Source organism: Lygodium microphyllum, chromosome 20 (genome assembly GCF_053477565.2).
Source record: "Lygodium microphyllum isolate KBCC chromosome 20, Lygodium_microphyllum_v1.1.10, whole genome shotgun sequence".
In the NCBI taxonomy this organism is placed as follows: domain Eukaryota; kingdom Viridiplantae; phylum Streptophyta; class Polypodiopsida; order Schizaeales; family Lygodiaceae; genus Lygodium; species Lygodium microphyllum.
In genome coordinates, this window is record NC_141154.1 from 103,907,911 (window position 1) to 103,934,417 (window position 26,507).

The window sequence follows — 26,507 nt, forward strand, 5'->3', positions numbered from 1 at the left end:
TTACCGGCAAGTTCTTGGCTGTGATTGAAGTTCATTCACAGATGGAACTTTGGCACAAAAGACTTGGCCATATGAGCCAAAAGGCCTTCAGATTCTCTCCTTTTTAGGGAGATTTGATGTAAAAGGATCTGGTCTTGAATTTTGTAATGATTGCATATATGAAAAACATGTAAAGTCTCCTTATTACTTTGGTGTCGTTAAGAAGTCCAATGCTCGTGATTTAGTACACTTTGATGTGTGTACTATGCTTGTTAATTCATATGGGGGTGCACGATACTTTGCCACTTTATTGATGATGTCAATAGAAAGTCATGGGTGTATGTGTTAAAGAGCAAAAAGGAAGTGTTGGATGCTTTTAAAAGGTTTCATGCTTTTGTCACCACATAGAAAGGGCTTAAGTTAAAAGCTATAAGAATAGATAATGGTGGTGAGTATGTTTCTAATGAGTTCAAAAAGTCTTGTGTGATGTATGGCATTAAGAGGGAGTTGACAGTCCCTTATAATCCTGCATCAAATGGCGTGGTTGAACAATATAATTGCACACTTTGTGAGAGAGTCAGATGCATGTGGTCCATAGCTAATCTCCCGTAGTAGTTTTGGGGAGAGACTCTTAAAATTGCAGTTCATGTATGCAATCGCTCTCCAAATCGTGCATTGGAAAAGGGCATTCTTGAAGAGGTTTGGATTGGCAAACATGCTTTATATAACCATTTGCGTGTCTTTGGTTGTGATGTCTTTGTGCATGTACCTGTAGATGAGAGGACCAAACTAGACATGAAATCCATCAAGGGCATCTTCATGGGATATGGAGATGAGGGGGAGATGGGTTATAGAGTTTGTCTTTCTCAGGGCAGGGTCAAATTTCAGCATGAACAACCAGCCATTCAGCAGCCATTAGCTGAAGATTATGTTTCTTTTGATGCTGAAAATGAGCAGCAACCCATTGTGCTACAGCTAGAAGATAATGGATAGCAAATACGTACACAGGATGGAATAGAACAGCAAGAAGAACATGCTGAAAACAGGTTACAGCAGCAAGAAAATGCTGAAAATCAGCAGCGTGGTGATGGTGTGCACATACTTGAGGATTTAGGCCCATTGCCTAATAATACAGATCATTGGGTAAGGTCTACGTGTGTTAGAAGGCAGCCATAGAGGTTTCAGCCATCTTTGGATTGCATTTTGTTGAGACTGATGAGGGTGAGCCTCTGACATTTAGAGAGGCACAATCACGTGAACATAAGAGAAAGTGGGAGTTTGCTATGCAGGAAGAGATAAAGTCTCTATATGCAAATAACACATGGGGAGCTGTACCTTTGCCCAAGGATAGGAAAAAGCTATCCCTAATAAATGGGTTTATAAAGTGGAATGTATTGATGGGAAGCTCAAGTACAAGGCACGGTTGGTTGCTAATGACTATACACAAAAGGAAACACAAAAATTGTTGAATTCTTTAGATACATACTCTTCCCCGTTATCTGTTCTTATGCATTTTAATTCTAAGCCCTTTGGAGTATTAACAAATGTATAAAACCTTTTAAAAACATCCAATGCTTCACTTTTTTTCTTAAGCAAGTAAACCCATAGCTTTCTAGAATAGCCATCAATAAAAGACACAAAGTAACGAACACCACTATGAGTTTTTATTGGCATGGTGCATACATCAAAGTGGACTAAAGCACAATCATCACAAAAGTCAAGCTTTGAGTTTTTCACATCAACTCTTTTAAGTGAAGAAAGTGCTTGCAAACCCTTTTGGCTCATGTGTCCAAGACGCTTGTGCCATAACTCTATGTATGACTACACTTTCACAATTGCAACAAGCTTTCTAGGAAGTGCCTTGCAGTAGAGATAATATAGAGTCCCTTTTTTTCCATCTCTAGTGATTAGCATAGACCCTTTCTGTATCTTCCACATTCCACCACCAAAAGTAGTGAAGTAACCTTTGCTGTCTAGTTGCCTAACTAAAAGCAAGCTTTTCTTGATGCCAAGTATATACCTAACATCATGAAGGATCAATTCCTTACCATTTTTAAGGGCCAAGTGTATGGTGCCGATTCCTTCAATATCACATGTATGATTGTTACCAAGATAGACTTTTCCAAGGTTACCTTTTGCATAGGAAGAAAAATACTCCAAAGATGGGGTTGCATGAAATGAAGCACCGTTGTCAATAATCCACAATTATGATAAACCATCATGAGCTGACAACAAAGCATCTATCACATCCGTTTTAGTGATATACATGTCCTCCACTGTCATAGCATGTGGATCTGAAAATGCAACCAACAAATTAGCATCTTTATCCTCTTCTATCTGCTCAATAACAACACTAGATACCACATTTGCTTTTTCTGTCTCTTTAGGGGTAGAGTTGCCATCCTTTTCATTCTTTTTGCTTTTTGCATTAGCCTACTTCTTGCGTTATTGTTCCCTTTTAAAGTAAGTGCAATCGGGATTTTTATGCCCTTTGCGACCACATTGATAACAAGTTACATCTTGCTGTTTTTCCTTGCTTTTGCTGCGATTTTTGTTTTTATTTGCAACATTGGATCTTTTTTTAGTTCTTTCTCTTATATTGTAGGCTGATCCAGTGTTTTTCTCACTTGCCTTGCGTCTAATCTCTTCATTGAGAATAAAACCACACACACCATCAAATGTCAAGTTGGGGTTATTGCTCAATGACACAACCAATGCTTCCCATGAATCGGGCAAGGTCATGAGCAAGAAAATAGCCCTCAATTTAGAATTAAAAGCTAGCAAGCTTGCATATTGTAACTGACTCAAAATACCAATGAAAGTATTCAAATGCTTTGAGGCAGGCTTAGACTCATCAAGCTTCAAGTTGACCAACTTTCGCATGAGATGTACTTGATTGACAGGAGTTGTATTCTCATAAGTAGCCTTGGGTTTCTCCCAAACTGCATAGGTAGTATCAAGCCCCTTTCTATCAACCAAGTTATCATCTGTGACTGCGATCTTAATGTAAGTAATGGCCTTTTTATTATTTTTATTCCAATTCTCATCTGACAAAGCAACAGGCTTATGCTCTGCTAAAGCATCATCACAATCCTTTAGAAAGAGTATACCTTGCATACTATCTTTCCAAAGATCAAAGCCATTGCCATCAAATTTACAAATCTCAAAGAGATTCTTTGTGTCAGATGTAGATGCACTGCCAGCCAGCCATCTTCAGCAATAAAAAACTGCAATAAAGTGCTGAATACTTTCAGTCAATAGCAAGGATATTGAATGTAACAGCAAGTACACACACTTGTACTTCCAAGATGTCCAAGAAGTAGATGTTTTGCTGCAATTTCAGTCTCAACTACTAAGTATAGCATGCACACAAATCAAATTTGATAGATTTGCATTAATGACAACACCCACTTCAATAATACATCACCATAGTGCCCAAATGCAATAACCCAAGTGCCGTATATACCATTGTTTCACTGCATAAGGAGCATTCAGCAATACATATACCAAGAGAAGCTGCCTTTTTTACAACATTTGAAATATCCCAAGTTCAAATTTCTCCTACTCAGCAGTGAATTTGCTGCAAATTTCACTGTCAAGGCTCAAATTGATTCAAAGTGCATCACCGATTTGAAAAGCCCCAAAAGTTTTGCAGCGAAACTGTCCCAATTGCATCAATTCATGTTCCTAAGCATCTGTTGTGGGCAAATGTTGCAGAAATTTTACAAATTCTGCAAAAGCACCAATTTCGGAATTCAAGAGTGCACAAATTCCAAAGGAATTGGCTCAACCAATCAAAAAATTCACTTGCATCTGAAAATCCCCAAAATTTCCGAGACCCGTGCACTCAATGTCTGCAATTTATGGGTCTAGATCACTGAAATATGTGTCCGGCGCCAAATCTGGGAAAAGCCCCAAATTTTAGGAGTAAATTCACACAGATCTGTGTTCTGTGCTTGTGCGTGCGAACAGCCGGTAAAAATAAGGGGAGATTAAATATATCAAAAATCTTTGAAGAAAAAAATACGGAATGACGGCAGCCGTTGACCCTTGCGTGTCACACTGCCCATCGTTTGCTGCCTGGGCCATCCCGTGCAGTCTGCCTGATCCCCGTAGTCTGCTTGATCCGTTGAGTAGTTGCACCTGACCTGTTGTGCAGTCCACCTGGTCTGTTAGCCGTCGAGTTGACCAGCCTCGACAAGGTTGCCAGTTTGTTATGCCTGTAGCATGCGTTATCACAGCTGCTGCCTGTTGGGCAAGCATTATTGCAGTTGCCACCTGTTGGTCACAATGATGATGACTGCACTATTTGCAGTGACTGCCGGTCATGACTGCCTGCACTGATTCTTGTGCTCTGATACCAGTTTGATGAGTACGAGCGAAAGCAGAGAAAGCACACATGTGAGTCGAGATGCTGAACAATGAGAGAGAGTGTGAGAGTGAGAGTCGACTGATAGGTGTGTACTAATGTGGTACACACTTAGGGTACGGTACACTTACACCCGCTAGGGCGAGTTCACATGTGTGAAGTAATACATACACGGGAGATACACAGGAGGGTGTAAAGGGCCTTTACATCCAACACCTATGACACCCATAGGTTTGTGAGTCTAGAATATGTTGCATCAAGTTAGATCAGGTAGTGAAGTCTGACCGTTTTTAACAAGTCTTATCAGTGAAAGCATTCTTGGTAGATGCAAATGCGTGAAAAGAACTTTGAGGTAAACAAAATTCTTAAATAGTGCAAGATAGAGAACAATCTCGTGAATAACTCCAATCCTACTTTGATGTTGGCATATTTCTTTAGGACAAATGTCATGGTGCAAGGGCTCCTAATTCTACTCTTTCTATGCCCTTGCAACCTACATGTTGATATGTGCTTTTATATGTATAAAATGGATAATTACTAGGAATTGCCTCCAAAGAGCGGCACATCAACCAGTCTAAGCCAGGTGCTCTATGTCACATTTAATCAACTTTAAAGGGGTCAGAGCTTATACATCCCAAGGAACCAGACTCAAAAAGCAGCAGATAGTGTTATATTTGGGCCTACAGAGACACTGGACATACAAAGTAACAGAACAACACATGGGAACCAGGTTTTAAAAACAAGCAGATAGGTTCATGTTTGGACCTAGAAAAACACTAGACTATGAATCAATACAACAGTACATGGAAACAAAACTGAAATAAGTGAATAAAGTAAGTGACTGTTTCATTGAAGCAAGAATGAATTTGAAAATGTGACCTGGCATGTGTAGCAATTGCACAACAGAAAAAGAATAATAGAGATGAAGAAACAAACACTCGAATGTAGCAGCAAATGTGGAATGTGCCCCATGTCCCTAAAAAGATGAGATGTATTTTTACGAGGATAAATATAAGTTGTCAAGCTCCAAGCGCTTGAAATGCTCACCAGTTTGGCACTGTCACACCCTTGATGCAAACTGTTTTTGATGTTGACTCCAAGGGAACACCAGCAAGAGCTGCATAGAGAGTCTGAGAGTTTGATAGTCCTCTGAGCAATGCTGTACAGTCAGTATTGCTTTGTTTCCTTTCTAAGTCCAAGAGAGATACTTTGTTTCCTTTGTTTCCTTCTCAAGACTAAGAAAGAAACTTAAATGTGTGACTCTTCTGAGCATGGTTCACTCAAGTTAGACAACCACTTTATAATTAGTGTTGTCAGAAGAAAAACAGGACTGCCAGGAAGAAAACATTATAGAGAAAAGTTTTCTTCAACTTCTTTCTCTTGAAAAAAATGCTCGTTTTGCTTCTTTCTCCAGCCTTGTTCAGTTGCTCTCCGGAATTGCCATAATAAGTGCAAAAGAGCGGACAGAGTCACCCAGTTGAAGGCATTCCCAAATTTTTGGAAAGTTGGGATTTGTAGCATATGTATTTTTCATATGTCAAATCTCTGCCATATCCTATTATAATAGAACTACCAAGGTATCTTTGGATACCATTTCAATGCTTGTAGTCCTTGGGCTATCAAGCAAGAGCATGGGCGACCAATTCTCCTATTTCAGTATAGCATTCGAAATGTAAGATAGATGGAAACTTTTCCCATCTCATCTGCTTATTTTTTCAGCTTGTATGTGAGAACCAGCTCAAAAGATGCTGTTTCTAAATTTTATGCATCTGATTCACTGCAAAAAGTTCCAGTTTCTCTCACACATTGACAACATTCTTTGTCCCACAATGTCAAGTTGTTGTAATTGCAGACAGCATAACGTCTGCAACATGGTTGGTAACTCTTGGGATGACGTGTGATGTATTCTGCATGTAAAAGATAGCAGATATGTCCTTTACTTTTGTTTCTTGAAAGATTTTCATAAGAAGGTGGACTGGGCATCTGGATGTTATCATTGTGCAAGGATGTCAATACATGCATTTAGAGAATGCATGTTTGATTGATACTTTGCAAGAAAATTCATGGTGTAACTTGTATTTCTCAACAGACAACTGTGTGTTTTTTGCACAATGAAGATGGTACTCTTGAACTTATTTTGATTGGATCTGATAATGCACAACATTGCAAGCAAAAAGGTTTTTTCTTCCATTCAATAATTGCATAGGAACACTTTTATTAAGGGAATGGAAGATAATGGTTTGCAATGCGAACTTTATAGCGATTCCAATGCTTTCCCGGAACCTTGCACTGTGCAGGGTGCTTTGCAGCCTACAAATGTGCAGCAAGATGCAAGAGTTCCTATCATAGAAGGCATTGCAAACCTTCCCAGAAGAAGCTACTCATTTTCTAGTATGCAGCCTCTTCGCACGTACTCTGAAGGCTCTTTGAAGGAAAAAAGTCTGGATTACAATAGCATAAGCAGAGGGAGGAGTGAGGAAGCAGGAAACCATAAGATAAGCATCAATATGATAGGAAAGCAAGGTGTTTCAGGTATGTACAGAGGCTTAGATACAAATAAAGTTAGAGTGCTACAGCCTTTCAGTCGGCGAAATAGAATTTGTGTTGACCATCTCAGTTCCAGGATAAGACCCAAGCCCTCACAAAAGAGTACTTCTGGCAAGGGTGGCATAAAGAATGCTGGTTTTCAGGGGACTATTACAGTCAATCAAAATGCATTTTTGCGGCTGTTGGACATTAATGTCTCAGAGAAAGAGGGATCCAACAATGGAGACACATAGCTCACCTATCTTGACTACTGAAGTAGTTTCTAAGCAGATTTGACTGCTATGGTGTCAGAAGGCTTTGTTGTAAAACCTATCAGTATCTATTTCTCCACAACTTCCAAGCATTTGTGGGGCCTTTCCAAAGTGCGGTATAGAGGATGCAGGGGCAGGCTATCCTGTTTAACAGCTCTTATAGCGCTCTGGATTTCAACAGCAAAGCATAAAGGTTAACATAGAAGATACATAATCAAGTCTATACATGACATCCATAACCATATGAATCATATTTGCCACTTTTCTAGCAGTTTTTATGTGATAAAACGTGGACAAATCTGTATTGGGAACTTCTGTCATTGATTCAGAGGGATAGGCTACAAATATCAACATAGAAGATACATAATCAAATCTGCACATGATGTGCGAGTCATACAAATCATATATTCCACTTTCTAGCAGTGTTGATGTGATGAAACGTGGACAATATGGTATTGAGAAGTTCTCAACCATGTAATCAGAGAGTTAGACTACAACAAATGAATCACATACCTGGGAAGGTGTGTATCTTCATCTTGAGAAGCTAGGGCTCGAGGCTTTTGTATAGCTGGAAGGAACAGGTTTGACCAAACTTCCATGTTTGGAGTTTTAAGGGCTCATAATTATTCAGAAAAGAAAAGATACTTTGGTGCTCAAGTGCTATCTTTGGACAGTACATTTTGGGTGGTTGTATGATCACCTTCCAAATATAAAACTATCATGCATATAAATGCTTTATCTCAAGTAAAGAACTAAGTTCATTGCTAGGGAGACCCAATTCTTGCCTTGCTAGCTGACTTAACATTCAGATCAATCATCATCTCTTGGATATCACTTAATTGTTGCAGCCATGCCATTTTCATTTGCAATTTTTGAAAGAGTTCAAGCTGTCCTATTAGGAGCTGCTTATCATTTTTCTGTTATTGATGTCAAAGCTATTGTGTTTAGCATTAAATATGGTTTGGTCTCATACATAATTTCTAGACATATACATATACATGTATGTACCTACATGCACATATACATAGATATATACATAGTGTACGCGCGCGTGCGCGCGCGCGCGTGTGTGTACATGCGTATGCATGCACATATACACACATGTTTGTATCTATGCGTGTGTGTACATTGGTAACTTAGACATGTTTGTAAAGCTAGTACATGCTTTCGAAGATAACAAATGGAAAATCTAATAAGACTGTGGAATTATGCAATTGATCTGTAAGTCGGCATGCAGAGATGCAAAATACTTCTTTAAAAAAAGCCACCATTTCACGGTCAACTAGGAAAGTACTTTGATGATTGCATTGAGGTGCTACTGTGTATCCTGTTGAGGGATGTGGCTAAGGTGCTCAGTTCAGTAGTATAGATAACACTTTTCGAGACAAGCTCAAAGTAGTTTTTATGGTAAAGTGACAGTTCAACTGTTTATTTACATGCCAAGCTTTAAAGGAGTCATCTATCTTGTGGTGATTTTAGAATGGTATGAGAGTAGTACTTGAGCAGAAGAGGCTATAGCAAATGTTGTGTTCAAGAAACATTTGAGGGATGACCTATAGATTTGGAAATGTGTCTGTTCAAATAGTATTCCATTTGTTAATGATATGGAATACTGTCATTTTTACTCTTCCAGCTTAGCTATACAAACTAGTTTTTTTTTTGTCTCTTGAGTACTGCTTCAACAGAGACATATGCCATTTTATGTTGTCGGTTTGTAGCATGGCTGCATTTCTTTGATATTTTTTGAGTGATAATTGGGCACACCTTTGTATTTTTAAAAAAAGATTGCTTTATTATTTTAGAACGATATGTTTTCACTTCACAATCATGCTGGGCTTAGTTATTCTGATTGAATGCTAAGATATTGTATTTTTCTCTAGCAGAGTTGTGAGCCAAAATTGACACTGATCCTAGCAACACTATGCTATAGTGTCATTGAGAGATGGACTTTTGAAGTATGTACGAAATCTGGACATATGAAGATTTTAAATTGGTGAGAATTTTCTTTACCTCCTTCTAAAACCATCTGACATGATGCTGATATGCTGGTCGATATTTTCATAAGACTGCATTTTTCACCAATGGTTGGAGGAAGGTGCAAAAATTGTGTTGCTATCCAATAATAGTACTCCCCAGCATACTTATTAACTATATTGACTTAGATTGGTTTTGAGATCTAAAAATGACATACTTTATGTTAGATCATTAAATAACTAGTGTTTACGTAAGTATGCACTTGGATATACTCTTTTTATCTTTGTAGTGGAAGTGCTAAGATTAATAATAATAGTATTGCTTGCCTCATCTGTTGTCGTATTGATTGACTTATGATTTGAGAAATCAATTTTGAAAATCAACAAATAACTTCATGTGAATCATGAAAGTATAGTCACAGTATCCTTCATATGGTTCTGAACTCTTGACCAATTTCTCTTCTTTTTTTTCGAAAGAAGCTTAGATTAAATAAGTAAAAGTATTTACATTAGGCCTTTTGGTTAGCCATAAAAATCCTAATAATTCACAAGTCAAGCCAAAGGCCACCATAGCCTAGTACAAGAATACCATACTGGTGGAACAATAAGAGTAGAGCGAACAAGATCCAGCCAAGGAGCAGCCACATCAAGGAGGACTAAGTTCACTGAAACCATGTGATTCTGAACTCTTGACCAATCTCTTTTTTTTTTTTCGGAAGAATGTTAGATTAAATAAGTAAAAGTATTTACATCATGCCTTCTGGTTAGCCATAAAAATCCTAACAATTCACAAGTCAAGCCAAAGGCCACTACAGCCTAGCACAAGAATACCATGCCGGTGGCACAATAAGAGTAGAGCGAACAATATCCAGCCAAGGAGTAGCCACATCAAGGAGGACTAGGTTCACTGAAACCATGGAAGAGATCAGCCATAACAATAATCCTTAAACACGAGCTACATGACCACGGATCCTTGAGGCTGAATAAAAAATCAAGGCATTATGTGTTAGAGAGCTGTTTATCTAAGAAAATGGAAGAGGCAGGGATGATGTGATTGCAAAGTGGACAAAGAAGGTACCTTGCTCAAATGAAGATTGACATAGGGCTTGCAGAAATGCCATTTTGAGAGCTACCATATGAAGATTGACATCCGTTAACACAGCTCTCCCTAACCGTTCAGGAGTAGTGACATACTGTTAAGACATCCACACCTAATCCAAATGATTGTATTTTAGATCTACCATAAGTTGGTAGAGGATAAGAGATAAGTTACTAAGAAAGCCATTAAAGTTTGGCATACTTGGGATAGCAAAGTGAAGCGGCGAGATAGACTTCAATTGTGGAGGTCCAAAACTCCTTATCAAGAAAATGTTTTATATGGAGACTGCTTATCAGAGGTCTTTCCACTGGGAATGTGCTACATGTCCGCAAGATCTCATGTGGTAGATGTATCTTTTGTACTACATGTGATGAGACACTGATTCATCTCTTCATCTCTTGCCCTTTAGCGAGACAAATTTAAAGCTTTGTTTTCCATGTCTGGACCTCAATGACTCGACAACAAATGCTTACATGGGTCCAAGGCAAGGTATCTTCTTCGTTCACTTTGCAATCACATCATCCTTGCCTCTTTCATTTTCTCAGATTGACAGCCCTCTAGCACATTTACCGCACCCATAATGCCTTCATTTTTGATTCAGTCTTAAGGATCTGTGGTCATGTGGCTCGTGTTTGAGGATTACTGTTATGACTGATCTCTTTTATGGTTTCAGTGAACCTAGTCCTCCTTGATGTGGCTGCTCCTTGGCTGGATATTGTTCGCTCTACTCCTATTGTGCCACCGACATGGTATTCTTGTGCTAGGCTTTGGTAGCCTTTGGCTTGACTTGTGAATTGTTAGGATTTTTATGGCTGGCTAGAAGGCTTGATGTAAATACTTTTACTTATTTAATCTAAGCTTCTTCAGGAAAAAAATGAGAGAAATTGATTAAGAGTTCAAAATCATATGAAGGGTACTGTGAGTATGCTTTTATGATTCACATGAAGTTATTTGTTGATTTCAAAAATTGATTTATCAAATCATAAGTCAGTCAATACGACAACAGATGAGGCAAGTAATACTATTATTATCAATCTTAGCACTTCCACTACAAAGGCAAGAAGAGTATGTCCAAGTGCATACCTATGCAAACACTAATGATTTAATGATTTAACATGAAGTATGCCATTTTCAGATCTCAAAACCAACCTAAGTCAATATAGTTAATAAGTATGCTGGGGAGTACTATTATTAGATAGCAACATGATTCTTGCACCTTTCTCCAATCATTGGTGAAACATGCAATCTTATGAAAATATCGACAAATATATCAACATCATATCAGATGGTTTTAGAGGGAGGTAAAGAAAATTCTCACGAATTTAAAATCCTTACATGTCCAAATTTTGTATATGCTTTAAAAGTCCATTTCTCAACGGCACTATAACATGTATGTTGCTGGGATTAGTGCTAATTTTGGCTCAAAACTTTGCTAGAGAAAAGTACAAGATCTTAGCATTCAATCAGAATAACTGAGCCCAGCATGATTGTGAAGTGAGAACATATCCTTCTAAAATAATACAGTAATCCATTTTTTTTTCCAAAATACAAAGGTGTGCCTAATTATCACTCAAAAAACATCAAAGAAATGCAGCCATGCTACAAACCGACTAAATACAATGGCATATGCCTCTGTTGAAGCAGTTCTCAAGAGATAGAAAAAAAACTAGTAGTTTGTATAGCTAAGCTGGAAGAGTAAAAATGACAGTATTCAATAACATTAACAAGTGGAATGCTATTTGAACAAACACATTTCCAAATCTATAGGTCATCCCTCAAATGTTTCTTGAACACAACATTTTCTATAGCCTTTTCTGCTCAAGTACTATTGTCATATCATTTTAAAACCACCAAAAGATTGATGATCCCTTTAAAGCTTGGTATGTAAACAAACTGTTGAACTGCCACTTTACCATAAAAACTACTTTGAGCTTGTCTCGGAAAGTGTTACCTATACTACTGAACTGAGCGCCTTAGCCACATCCCTCAATAGGATACACAGTAGCACCTTAGTGCAATCAAAGCACTTTCGTAGTTGACCATGAAATGATGGATTTTTTAAAAGAAGTATTTTCCATCTGTGCGTGTTGCAGACTTACAGATCAATTGCATAATTCCACAGTCTTATTAGATTTTGTATTTGCTATCTTCGAAAGCATGTACCAGCTTTACAAACCTGTCCGAGTTACCAATGTACACACATACATAGATACATTTATGTGTGTATGTGTGCATGCATGCTCATGTACACACACACATGCGCGCGTATACATGTAGGTATATATCTATGTATATGTGCATGTAGGTGCATACATGAATATGTATATGTCTAGAAACGATGTATGAGACCAAACCATATTTAATGCTAAACACAATAGCTTTGACATCAATAATAGAAAAATGATAAGCAGCTCTTGATAGGACAGCTTGAACTCTTTCAAAAATTGCAAATGAAAATGGCATGGCTGCAATGAACAATTAAGTGATATCTAAGAGATGAGGATCGATCTGAATGTTAAGTCAGTAGCAGGGCAAGAATTGGGTCTCCCTGGCAATGAACTTAGTTCTTTACTTGAGATAAAGCATTTATATGCATGATAGTTCTATATTTGAAAGGTGATCATACAACCACCTAGAATGTGTTGTCCAAAGAGAGTACTTGAGCACCAAAGTATCTTTTCTTTTTTGAATAATTATGAGCCCTTAAAACTCCAAACATGGAAGTTTGGTCAGACTTATTTCTTCCAGCTGTACAAAAGCCTTGAGCCCTAGCTTCTCAAGATGAAGATATACGCCTTCCTAGGTATGCGATCCATTGTTATAGTCTAACTTTCTGATTACATGGTTGAGAACTTCTCAATACCAAATTGTCCATGTTTTATCATATCAACACTATATATTTGACTTGCACATCATGTAGTCGTAGCCATGCATGTGTCCGAGTATACCAACACTATGCATCCCCCTGTAATGCTAGTTGTCTAGATGTCTCTCATGCGAGTTAGGAGTATCTCTATCTGGGCAAGGTCTAGAGCCTATGCAAGAAAGTCACTGTTTGGAAGAGGGCCTGTTTCAGTATGGATGGTGCTCCCATCTCTGTTATGATAATCTCATGTGCTACAAAGGGCTTAGTCTGAACCATCCATGAAATCATCAATACTAGAAGTCTTTCCATCTACTCCCATCCGTCACATATCTCCCCCCTAGGTAGTGGCTGATACTATGTGGCTCTCCTCGTGTGGTATGTTAAGACTTCAAGCTCGTTCTACTATCCTTGGTATGACCATAACCGACACTTCAGTTGTCCAGCTGTACCACACTATGCGGATATTAAATAAGTCAGTGCTTAGGACTTAACTGCTTTGGTGTGAATGGTCCTTTGTGACCTTAGGTTGTACATTCACTAAGTTGTGTGTGGAATGATAATATAAGAATGTGAGAGCACTTTGCTCTGACTGTTTCTTTTTCACTCTTGTCTTTGTCTGTGATTGTTAACATGGTATCAGAGCACCCATGACTGGGCTCTGTGGAGTGCATGCGGGAAGAAGACCTGAAGACTGACTTGCCAAGGTTGAAAAGAGAAGAGGGCTGCCTGTCATTTCTCACCATTGCTCACACAGGGTACACAGGGTATGCATTGTTTCATTTGGTCTTGATCTTGCTCAAGAGTTGTTCTTGGCTTGTTTGGAGTCTTTCAAAGGCTCTATTGAACATCTTGGAGAAGGCATTGAACATCATTTGTGAAGAAGCTTGCTGCTGTGAACTCCCCAGGCTGCCAGCGTGTTGCGCCATTTTTCTGCAGGGTCATTCATGATTGAAACTCATGATGATAAGCTCTAATCAAGTCATTAGATGCTTGATAATACACTTGCGAAGGGAATTGAAGTCCCTGATACACAAATGCATAATGTAAGCTCAGTTATGAGCTGTGACACACATGTACAGATCTGAAATTGTGACAGGTCTGCTGGAATTTGTGACAGGGCAGCATATAGTTGACATTGAAGAGTATTTGAAGCTCTCTGACATGCTTGAAAGGACTTGATACAGCATACATATGCTCAGGAAGACATATGTATTAAATGTCATGCTTGGAAGGTGCATTTTCTTGCTGAAATTACTCAGATCTGTGAGCTCCTAACAGGCTGAAAAGTGTCATGATTATGTGGGCAGCATGTACTACTTGCCCCTGAAGGGAACTAGCTGAGTTTGGTTAGCTCCAAGTACCTTATGACTTGCGTATGTTTGTCAAATGCTTTGAGCATTGAGAAGGGAGTTGAATGCAAATGTCTGGAGCTAAAGCAAGATGCTTTGACATGGTTCTTGAATGTCATGAACAGTAAATAACCAGTAAATGCCTTCATTGCTATTGATTCTTGGAGACAGATCATTCTTGGATGAGGTCAAGATCATGTATTGAGTTCTATGCATGGTAGCATAAGGTTATGGCATTTTGCAAAGTCTTTGGGACTGAAATACCTTGACAGTGACTGTTTTTTTTTTTTTGTGGCTGAAATATACAGCAGGTATATCTTGTTTTGTACTTGCAACAAATGTCATACTCTATGTTAGAGTGACTTGACTGGGAACTCATATACAGAGATAGATCTCTGAACTGTTGCAATCGTTATGGGACATGTATGACATGTATACTCAATGTTTTTGGCCTTAAAATTACAGCTGGTTACTTACAGTTTACAGTTTTCAGACTGTATGTATTTACCCTGGCAGTGAGGTTGCAGGAGTTTAAGCTGAAGCAACTACATAGCATATGTATTGACTGTTATACCTACGGGTTAGACCACTTGTTTGTGGACTGTTTTGAGCTGTCATTGGGCTGAAATACCCTGTTTTTTTACTGCAATTAATTGCAGAAAACTGTATAAACAGTTGAGGATTGAACTTGGTCAGTCATACTTGTTGGCTTGCAGGAAGTCAGGCAGTGACTAAATATTGTCTGGTACAATATGGCTAATGCAGAGAGCACTGACAACATAACCCAGATAGTGGGGGAAAAGCTTGACAGTAACAATTATGCCATATAGAAGTTCCGCATGGAGAACTACTTAATAGGGAAAGGCTATTGGGAGTTGGTGACTGGAGCAGAAGCTGAACCTGAGCTCCCAAAGTGACCTACGGCTGATCAGAGACGACTACATCGAGCTTGGACAGAAAGAGCTCGTAGGATGTTGCACTGGCTGTCTTTATGTATCTCAGATGCCATGGTAATGCAGATAATGAACTGCAGCTCTCCTAAGAATGCATGGGACATTTTGGTCAAGTACTATGGCACAACCACAAGTGCCAGGAAGATACAATTGAAGTAGAAGTTCAACAACATGGAGAGAAAGAGCAGATCTATACAGGATTATGTCTTGGAGGTTAAGACCATTGCGGATCAGCTGGCATTTGTTGATTCACGGGTTGAAGATGAAGATATGGTTGTTGTGACTTTGAATGGCTTGGGGCCTGAGTATAAGTCTTTTGACACTTCTGTGTCTGTGAGGGCTGAAATGCCTGATTTTAATGAGCTGGTTGCATTGCTTATACATGAGGAGGTTAAACTTGGCTTGGCTAGACCTAGGGACAAAGATACTTTCTACCGGGAGCACTTCCTGCATATATCTTTGGACGACTTCATTACCCGCCCAAGCTACATGGTCACACACTTGTCTCATGGAGTCAGCGCCATTGGACAGATTCGTACATCTTCACACCAACTATGGGTCGAGATAGGTACATATGGGGGCCACCCCCTCCCCCTAGAAGATCGGATCTGCCAAATCTGCTAGCTCGAGCCGAAGACAGAAGAACACTACATATGTAGGTGCCCAGCGTACTATGAGATTTGGAGATGCTTCCACTGCCTGTTCAGAGAAGGATTCAGGCCACTCTTCAAAGTGATGGATTTGAAGGACCAGAGATGCCTTGGGCTCTTCCTGCTGGAAATATTGTGCCATACAGACCATCTCCTCCGGACCTCGAAGAGTAGAGACACGGAGCTGCCCAACACCTGCTCACAAAGTTCTATTGAGACCCAACTACCATCCCCACCCCTGAGCCCCCATTGACCTCCCGGCCATGGGTGGGGGACCACCCTAGCCATAGCCATGGCAAGAAGCAAAGCTTGGCGCCCACGCCCAACCGGCCCTCGTCCCCGCACGAGGCATGTGTTGAGGATACAAGGGATACTACGTCGCCATTGGAGGGCCTTGCCTTGCTGATTCAACCTCTTGATGTTAGATAGACCCATGCGGGACATTTTAGGATGACCAAGATCCATGAGTAGTTCCACACCATACTTGGAATGCATATGAATTGTACCCAACCTATATACCATCTTGTACCTACTCAATTAGTTTATCATAGCATTAGATGGTAGCTAATTGGGTCCTGGAAAGTTGCCCAGACATTTTGTATGTAGCATTTTGGTTTGATAGGCCACTTTGGCCTTTCGTAGACGTTAATATAACTTTCTTTCTTTCTTCCTCTCTCTCTCTCTCTCTCTCTCTCTCTCTCTCTCTCTCTCTCTGTGCAAGCGAAATGAATATGTTCCTCTCTCTTTGTTCGTCCACTTATCTTGCTATGCTGGAGCGTATCCCTTGTGGGAAGACCCATGATATGGAGTCTCCATGTTTACAACTTTTTCTAGAATAGAACCTTATGCCTCAACAATCAAAGCAGCTGATCCCACTACTTAGCCTTACTATCTTGAGAAGACCAAATTTTATTTGTTTTTTGAGTCGCCCATCTTTTGTCTTCAAGATCTAAAGGTAATCTTGATTGGATGATCTTTTTAGGAAATCATGTGCTCACATAAAAGCCCAATCCAACCATGGGGATGAAGCCAAAGGGGAATGTTGCTGAAATTGATCCTCCAAGGTAGTCTAAATAAACCTATAACCCCAAGGTATAGAAGCTTGGCAATTGAAGCGATTTATCACACCACTTAGCTTTACTATGTGAAAAGACCAAACTTTTTTTGTTTTCGTAGTCACCCGCTTCTTATTCTCAACCATTGTATGATAAACATGATCAGCTAATTGTTTCAAGAAATCATCTACATGCACAAAAGCCCAATCTAGCCATGGGGATTAAGGCTAAAATGTAGGTGAAGGGGAATGTTGTCAAAGACATTTCTCCAAGATGATTTGAATCAACATGTAACCCTAAGACTGACCAAGAATGACAATATATCACTTTCCATGTGCTTGTCAAGATAGTTAGACACAGTCACAAGTGACAGGGGACGAGGATGGTGACATGGACGAGGACATGATGGGGACGGTCGAAAATAGGGGATGCGGGACTGGGACGTCATTAAAAACATTCAAAATATACTTAAAAATTAACAAAATTTTTTAACTTCACTGTTGTCCAAAAAGTGCATCCTCATATCAACATTAGGTACCATTCTCTCCAAGAAAGTCCTCCAACCAATCTGAACCTCTTTGTCTTTCATTTGGTTGCCACCTTGAAACTTTGGATCCAACACAAACATTGCTGTATGCAAGGGGAAATAGTAAGAATTCCATCTGTTGATGCACAAGTCATGGATGGACTCATACTTGTGTGCATCGGGCTCTAAATCCTTCAATCTCTCTATCGTCTTGTCCATGGCCTCATAGACCTTGCCAATGCATGGTTGCATACTGTCCACAAGCCTCAACAAATGCATTATTTGCTACACCATAGCATCAATGCACTTCACATCCTCCCAGAACATGAGATTCTTTGCCAATTCTTCGCATTCTATCTTGACAGCAGCAGTGATAGCCAATGGTAAAGAAGTAAACTTGTCACTGATAAAGAGCTATCTTAAAGCATCACTGCAGATGCTCAATCAACCCAACATAAGAAAATTGAATGCAAACCGAGTTTCATAATATTTTAGTAGCATTTTGTTGGGCTTTTTCCTAAACTCATGGTGCAAGAACTGATGATTCAGCACAACTGACACCATCAAGTTTGAATTATCAATGACAGGTTGTATCCATGGCAACCTTCCAATGTCTTTTAGCAAGTTGTTCAAACATTGAGCCATGCAATAAGTGACAGTAATATGTGGATAGACATTCTGTAAAATAACACATGCTGCCCTATTTGCGGGCTCACCATCGACAAACCCCACAGAAAGATCTCTACCAATAAGCTCCACTATCTCTGCCCACTTGGCAACAAGTGGATCAGTTGATTTTCTTGTTCTCGAAGCATCGCGAGATGAAATGAAGTACATCTCACCTCGAGAGTAAGCAATCACCCCATGGATAGATCTTCTATGTGAGTCGCTCCATCCATTTGTAATGAGTGATACACCATTCTTTTGCCATGCACACTTGGTTTTCTCAACTACTTGCTCCACTACTTGCCTTTCCCTTATAAGCAATGTGGTACGCAAGGTCTCTGATGAAGGAGTATAAGTTGCGCCATACTCCCCAATCTTTTTGCACATTGCTTTAAAATATTCTGTCCTCGCAAGATTGAATGAAATGTAATCATGAAAAAATAATCGTGCAATAACAGCATCAACTTTCTCTTTTTTTTGTGGATCCCAAATAGCTTTAAGAGTGTGTTGTCACTTGGGAGGATCAATTGATGCTTGCCTAAAAGATGCTCCTATTCCAAATGCATCTCGAACAGTGTGACTAGCACCGGTGCTAGATGGTGCATGAGATAACTGAGAGGTCGATGTTGTTGCAAATGTAGTAGGGTCAACAACTGGCGCACATGGTGCTCTTCTCGCTGAAGACAAGGCCTGTAGCCTTGCATCCTTCTCTGTGAGCTATCTTCTCTTCTTGGGAGTCATGTTGGGGCAATAATGCACTTCATGTACTTCAATGTGCAAGAAGTAAGCTTAACTTTTCTTCTCCCACTTGTGCGATGATATGGGCATAATTTGCACATCCATGCACAAGATCCTCCATTGCATCCAAGATGCTCATTATCATGCACCTTATCCCACCAAGACCATGCATCAGACCTCCTACTTCCACCATGATGACCACCTTGGCGAGAGTGATTTGATGCCATGAGATAATAAGGAAGATTGGACACACACACATATCTACACACACACACACACATACATACACACACAGAGGGTTTGGCTGAAAGTTGACGTGTTGGGAATCGCTATGGAGTCTTTACCAAATGAGGAGAAACTAGAAGCGCATATGAGTTGATAAAAACGAATGAAAAATAGATAAGTGGGCTTGTTTTTTAATTAGCGATGCATCACGATTTATAGCCCACGATTAATCGGTTGGTGACATTTTAAATCGTTCAAATAGCTATCACTTTTCTCATCACAAACATCACAATTTGTCACATTTTGCGTCCCGTCCCGTTACTTTGTGACACTTGAATGTGACATCTTGATCAAATGTGACGCGTCTTGTCAGGGGCATGTCTTGGGGATGGCGTCCCATAGGTCCCCCGGCCCACCCGTTACTTATGACTATGGTTAGACAACCTGGACATGACTAGAACATCAGCTTGCAATGAGTAAGCCTTCTTTCTAGAGGCAAGGAGATCATAGATGCCATGTATTGAAGAATGATCTCTTCCTAGAAAGCAATCCAGTGTGAAAGAAGAAAAGATTGTGGTAGTTTAATTTCGTTAGTTGTATTTAAGGCACGGCACAAAGAGGCCTAGATTCTAGGGCAACTATGTGAGATGTTACCTACCTCAATGAAAGCAATAGTAATGTCTCCCCAAGGATGATGTTGCTCACGTAAGGACCGTAATAGGGCAATCCACAAAGTTGTTAGATGAATTTTGACATCCAACAAGATAGCACTTTGGCATGGTAACATGTTGCCAAGAGACCCACACTTGAAGCAAACAATTTCCTTGCCTTTTCCATAGCATAATATTGATCCAATGCACCAATTCTTGCAATGACTTCCGTGTCCAAGTAAGCACAAGGAAGAAGTAGGAGGTCAGACTTTTTATCATCATTTGTGCAACTTTGAGATGCACATGTAGAGGCCGGTTCGGAGCTTTCCATTACATAAACTTGTCATTATTGTGTGATGACATCCAATCGATCAATTACTGAGGGGCCACGTATACTCCAATCAATACATAAACTTGTCATTATTGTGTGATCTCTCCTTGAGAAATAATCCCACGTTGCTAACCAAAATATGCGGGTCTCTTTTTGTACAACTAATGAGAGTGGATTTTTGTGCATCGATATTGATGCCGTAGGCCAAACCAAATAGTCTCCAAATGGCCATTGATCTATCAGGATTAGATTTCTCAGCCTTGAGAAACATAAATCAATCATTTGTAAGAGAGTGTCCTTGAAGCTTAACCCCACTAGGAAGAGCCATATCTATGATTTCACCATCAATTAAGGGTGAGCATCAGATGAGTCACTAGGGCAAACAATAGAGGACTACGGGGTATCCTTGACAAAGGGACCGCCAAAACCCATGGAAGACATTAATTGTCGAAAAGGACTAATAGATAATCAAAATCTTTTTCAATATCCAGATGAATCATAAACGACCTCTTGACATAGAAACTTTGGCATAATCTATGTTGAATTGAACATCCAAAATATCATGCATAATATTCAGTCACGTAATAAAATCATATTGCTTAGGTGAATCAACTTTGAAAGAGTTTTTTGAAGCTTATTAGCCATGATATCAAAGAAGATTCAATACAATGATCACATAATGGAAATGGGTCTCCATTGTAAGCTTTCAATTGGATGGCATTTGGCCCATTCTCCATGCTTGTTGACAAAGGTGAGCGAGTGGATCCTTGAGCTTATCAACATGAAGTGAGAATAATTATTTGGCAAGCCAACACATCTGCGAACTCCTTTGTGCGTTGAAGATGGGGCAAGACCTCCTTTATCTGTGCCTCAATGATATTAGCATCCATAAAATCCGCCGATCCTGGCTTGGCATGGTGTCACACTATGCCCATAATATAATGACAAGCAGCGTGCACATCATGAGTATGATCATCCTATGAACCCAATACTATTTGAGGAACATCTAAACGATAGCTTGAGGCTAACAATCATAGCCCCCTAAGTATCTAGCTAGTGGATAATATTTTCATGCACATATTTTTTAGGAAGATGAGTAAAACATGATGAATTTAGTAATTATTATCATGCAATCCATCTAAACAGGGCAGCAATTTGTAGTTTGCATATTGCTCATCTTGAAGAGCCCAAACTCTATATTTCAACCACTCAATATAAGTGAGCAAGTCATCAAGATTATCCCCATCTTCTAGTCTCCTCAATGCTATGATGTTATGTCCTTTTAGCCTTTAGTCACCTCACTTTTCCAAAGAAGAAACAAGTTCTCTTTACCCTCTCCTCTCCCAAGCTCTCATTGTAATTGATTAAAGAAAAGTTATCACTTTGGAATCATCCAATGTAGGTACAACTTTCTCTAGGTCAATCACCACCTCTAGTTTCAATTCCTAGGAAATCCTATCAATTGAGTGCGACACCTCCTGTTTGAGAACATAAAAAGTTGGACTGAGGCATTGGGGGCAATTTGGGCAATTTTAGGACGTTCAGGGAAATTTTGGGGCAATGGGGACTCCCGAGGCAATTTAGGGTGTTTGAGGCATTTTTGGGGCATTCGTAGAAATTTGGGGCATCTAAGACAAGTCATTATGGAAGTTGCATTTGAAGCCACCCTCTCTTTCTTCTTGCATAAACAACCCTAACATTGAGGGATATCCACCATGGCAGCATAACAGACTGAAATTAGATTTCTCAAAGAGATAGTAACTTAAAGATTAATCTGTGGTGCACAGAAAATCTCTGGTGGAAGAGCTATAACATCTACAGGTGGTTGATGATTCAAATCCTTGATGGAAATAGGGCCCGTCTAGAATTGGCTGGCTAGGGTGTTTTATCTCATGTTAGTGCAGCTTCAACAACCAGTTTCAACCTGGAGAGTAGTGTATATCAATTTAGATCATTATTATGGTTTTACAAAAGACAAAAAGAACTATGTATATTTGTTTTTTAGTGGCGAGGGAGTCCATATTCTAGTCTGGACTAATTATGTTGTTTAGTTTGAAGACATTTTCTAATATAGTATTAGACTTTTGATGGTGTGATAAGTCTGATGAATGTTTGAAGAAATTGTTAATCAATCAGTCAGTGAGTTCGTTAGTCTGTCCATCTCTCCTCTGATTGTTCTAGAAACTAAGTAAGACTAAGTACTTACAAATTGCTAATTGCATGCAGTGAACTAACATCATTCGGAAGAGAGGCTGCCTTTAGCCATTTTGACCACTCAGTCGCCTCATGGTTTGTGCAACATGCGTAAGGCATAAAAGAGCTTGGAAACCAGCTTCATGAGGAGCATTGCCCTAAATAGCTTTGCATCTCAACAAGATAACATGCATGTGAAGCATACTTTATCTACAGAGAAATAGAGATCTGTTGGTTCCTTGTAAATATTTGGTCTACCAGCATACAATATTTGGGAGAATACACACATGGTTGCGTTTGAACCAGATTTGAGTTTGTACCAGCAAGTTTTTGCAATTTAGAAGTTCTCAAGTTCTGGGCCTTCTAGTGTTGTCTTACCTGTTGCTCATAATTTTTGGCTTCAGATTTTCATTTTTGAATAGTTTATCTACATAGCTAACAATCCAATTTGAATCTGATTTACAATTTAACAACTGTTGATTGATTGTGATGTTGCATTTTTTGAAAAGTACATGTCGTTTTAAAAATAATCGCTGTATGGAAAGAAAAACAAAAAGAAAAGACTCGATGCAAAGTTGGAAGGTTGAACCAGAATAAATTCCTATGCTTTGATTTTGCCATGAATAATCACAATGAAAGCAATATTTCTATAGTGCTATTGTTTGTTAAATGTGAAAGAAAGACACTTTTAAGTGAAGGAGAACTCTCTTTCTCATAGGATTCAGGGAAAGTTGTATTATAGTAAGTACAATGGATATGCATGCACAATGATGATCATTGGACAATTGGAGGTTCATTTGCAAGGCAAGACTATAACAACCAAGCTTGAAGCAATGGTGAGTTTTTGTATCCACATTTGGGTGCTTTATTACTTTCTTCATATCATAGGATCTAGGTATAGAGAGTATAAAAAGACCAAGGCAAGAGTACAAACAATCTATCTGAGAGGTAGATGAGTTTCTTGTGTGAAAGAATGCATAAAGCAATATGCATTCATCTTATTCCACATGTTGAGTTAGTTGAGGTCTAGCTTGACATTTTGGTATCATTTTTTAGATTTAGAAATTTATACTCGTGATGCTTGTGCTTGCATAGTAGGCTGGAATAGGGCACATTGGGAATGATAGTGAAGAATTGAGCTCTCCTTTCTGGTTAGCAAAATATGCGAAAAACCCACTTGACTAGATTAGAAAAGGTCGAGGATTCATCGTTTAAGGGTAATTTACTACGTTTAACTTCTAGATGAAAGAGTGGAACAATAGCCATTATGCATGTTCGAGCCTTTTCATGTTCTAAGCCTCCATGAGTTCTAGCTAGTGAAAGTCTAAGGTTAGCTCTATCATATCTTCTTGAATGGTAAAGTTTAGGTAATTATTGGGTTGCGCATCTACTTGGATTTTCTCTATTATTCATCCGTTTGTCTTGTAATCGAATATCATATATATATATATATATATATATATTGTGAGGCATTTGCCACATAAGTTGCTGTATATGTATTTTTGTAGTGTTAGTTATGTGCATCAAAATCTACAATGGTATTTGCAGTTAGATATTAATGTATATATGAATGTAGATTTTTTGATTCACATATGAATAGTATTACTAGCTATACAGAGAAAAGCTACAAACCATAAAAAATTGTCTGCTAGAATATTTACTATATATATATATATATATATATATATATATATATATATATATATATATATAGACAAAGAGAGAGAGAGAGAGAGAGAGAGAGAGAGAGAGAGAGAGAGAGAGAGAGAGAGAGAGAGAGCACTTTTTCTTCTAAAATGTAGTATACATGCAAACACACAATAGAGAAAAGGGGATTAATGAGAAGCATTAGTATTCTAGGAATAACTTGAAAAGTTTTCTAGGTTCTGGTGCATATGAAAATTTTCACTAAAAAGTTTATTTCTTGATTGGTGTGCACCATAGTGTATAGATGTGTTTACTTGCATGTCTATAGGTGCGGCTACCTCTTGGAGTAAAATTTCAAACTCATTTACATTCTTTTATTTGTGAGAAAAGCATACTCTCTTCATAAAAGTAGGAAAGAAAAACGAAAATAAATGTGCATAGTGACTTACAGTAGGGTGGGAAAGATAGAGAGAGAGCAATACATGATAATGAAGGAGTACACAAGGTCTCTCAGTATTCCATGAAAGCTCTTGGTGATGTGCATGTAGAAGCTATGGTATGGTTTTCTCTCCCTATTTCTTAACCATCCACCCCCCCCCCCCCCCCCCCCCCCCTTCACATTAGTGCCAATACTTTACATGGGTCTCATGCATTTAAGCATATATGATTTGTTTTTTATCAAGGTGAAAAGATCTCCAACTATTAAAGCACAAAGGTTTGTTTAAAATACTTTTGTTGTCAGGTCATGCTTATCATTTTTTTTAAATGACACCTATTTGGTAGTTTGATGCAACTATAAACGTAAAATAGGTGTCTTTGTAGTTTGACACTGGTATAGACGCATTGGTAGATGCAACTATTGTAGATTTTGAAAAAATGCATAGTGGCATGGTTTGTGTGTATTTGCTTATTTGTGGTTGTCTTTGTTCTTTTGTATTTGTATGAACAGATTTATATATAAAGATAATAAAATCGGATGTGAATTATTACATGATTTGTAAAATTTTTTGTAGTGCACATTCATAATTCACATTGTCACAGTGCCTAAATATACACTTATGCATAACAATTGTATTCGCTATGAAAGAATATGGTGAGTTTTAAAAAGTCGTATACTATATGTGGGTTTCCTTTTGGGGTCTAAGAGGTTGACAGGATATTTAAGATTCAATTATGTGCATATTGAATGGATGAGTGGACCAATCCACAATTGTAGGAGAGTTGTGCTACGTGTTGTAGTGGGCGAAGGATAAATTGCGATTCCATATGTGATTGATTAGTTTGTATCTAATTCTTTTTGGAGTTTGGACTAGGACTTTTCTTCATGTTGTACACTAGGCATAGATTGATGTTCAGTGTTCATATAGATTTGAAGATAGTGTAGACATAGACATAAGACTATATGTATGCTAGGGTCAATGTAGCATAAAGGCATAATGGTAGGTGTACACTAGATGTAGACAAGAATAAGTGTAGATTGGACTTGATGTAGGCATAGGCTAGGCTAAGCTAGATGGACACTAGATGTACATGTAAGTTCAGTTTAGACTAGGCATGGTGTAGGTATAGTTGTATGTGTAACTTCATCTAGATGTAGGACAAACTAGGCGTAGTGTAAGTATAGTTGTAGGTTAGGTGTAGACATAAGCTAGGCTACACTATGCACAAGAGCAGGTGTAGTTACAAGCTCTCTTATAGTACACAACCTATGCTATACCTATCCCTATCCCTATTCCATGCTTATTAAATGCCTATACTAGCTTGTGCCACACCCACATCTATGCCACACGTATGTCTACACATATCCCATGCCTATTCCATAGCTCATCTAGCCTACAACTAGCCTACATTAGCCTATGCCTATCCTAGCATATGCATTAGCCACATACAAAATAGGCTACATAAGGGTTATTAAAAAAAATAAAGGGATTGCAAAAAAGTCAATGGAGACTAGTTAAGAGATCATGATAGAAAATTGAATCTAGTTGAAGCTCAAAGGGCATTGGAAGTCGTGACAATATCACAATACTGGAAACTTAGGCATAATGAATTCACATGTTGCAGGGCATATTTCTTTTGAATAGATTGATTTTATCGCGCGCATGATGTATTTTTGCAAAAAAAGTGAGAGTTGGACTCATTCTTGTTTATCTCCTAGAGTCATTATAATGTTTTTTGAATTTCTATTTATGTAGGCACAAAAGGCCCACAAGGCATGTAGATCCATGGGCAACTTTGGTCGTCATGTCAAATCTAGAGTATTATGCTTGGCATGTAAAGAGATATGCCTAGGACTTGAGAGGTCAAGTGTTTATGCTATTGATTGGGGTAACCCTATGTATGTAATGTGTAAAATGAATGTCTCATTCTTGTGTTTATGCTATTGATTGGGGTAACCCTATGTATGTAATGTGTAAAATGAATGTCTCATTCTTGTGTG

General features: G+C 38.8%; 1 protein-coding gene across 21 annotated transcripts in view; it reads left to right on the plus strand.

Annotated features, from left to right (window-relative positions):
- LOC148019198 (kinesin-like protein FLA10) overlaps positions 1-26,277 on the plus strand; it is a 130,438-nt gene extending 104,161 nt beyond the window's left edge. For 9 of the 21 annotated variants that reach the window (XR_015687539.1, XR_015687545.1, XR_015687542.1 and 6 more), the window contains 2 exons: positions 6,646-7,339; positions 22,454-22,792. Coding sequence is in view for 10 of the 21 variants with exons in the window: in XM_087660728.1 (XP_087516854.1) it covers positions 6,646-6,880; positions 13,725-13,735 (246 nt within the window). In the remaining 11 variants the exon portion in view is untranslated. Of the gene's footprint in view, positions 1-5,762; positions 6,241-6,645; positions 7,340-9,029; positions 9,140-13,724; positions 14,762-22,453; positions 22,793-23,138; positions 23,824-24,518; positions 24,624-26,262 lie in introns of those variants that run through there. The other 12 variants (XR_015687548.1, XR_015687540.1, XM_087660729.1 and 9 more) reach the window with 12 other exon arrangements.
- Positions 26,278-26,507: the final 230 nt, after the last annotated feature.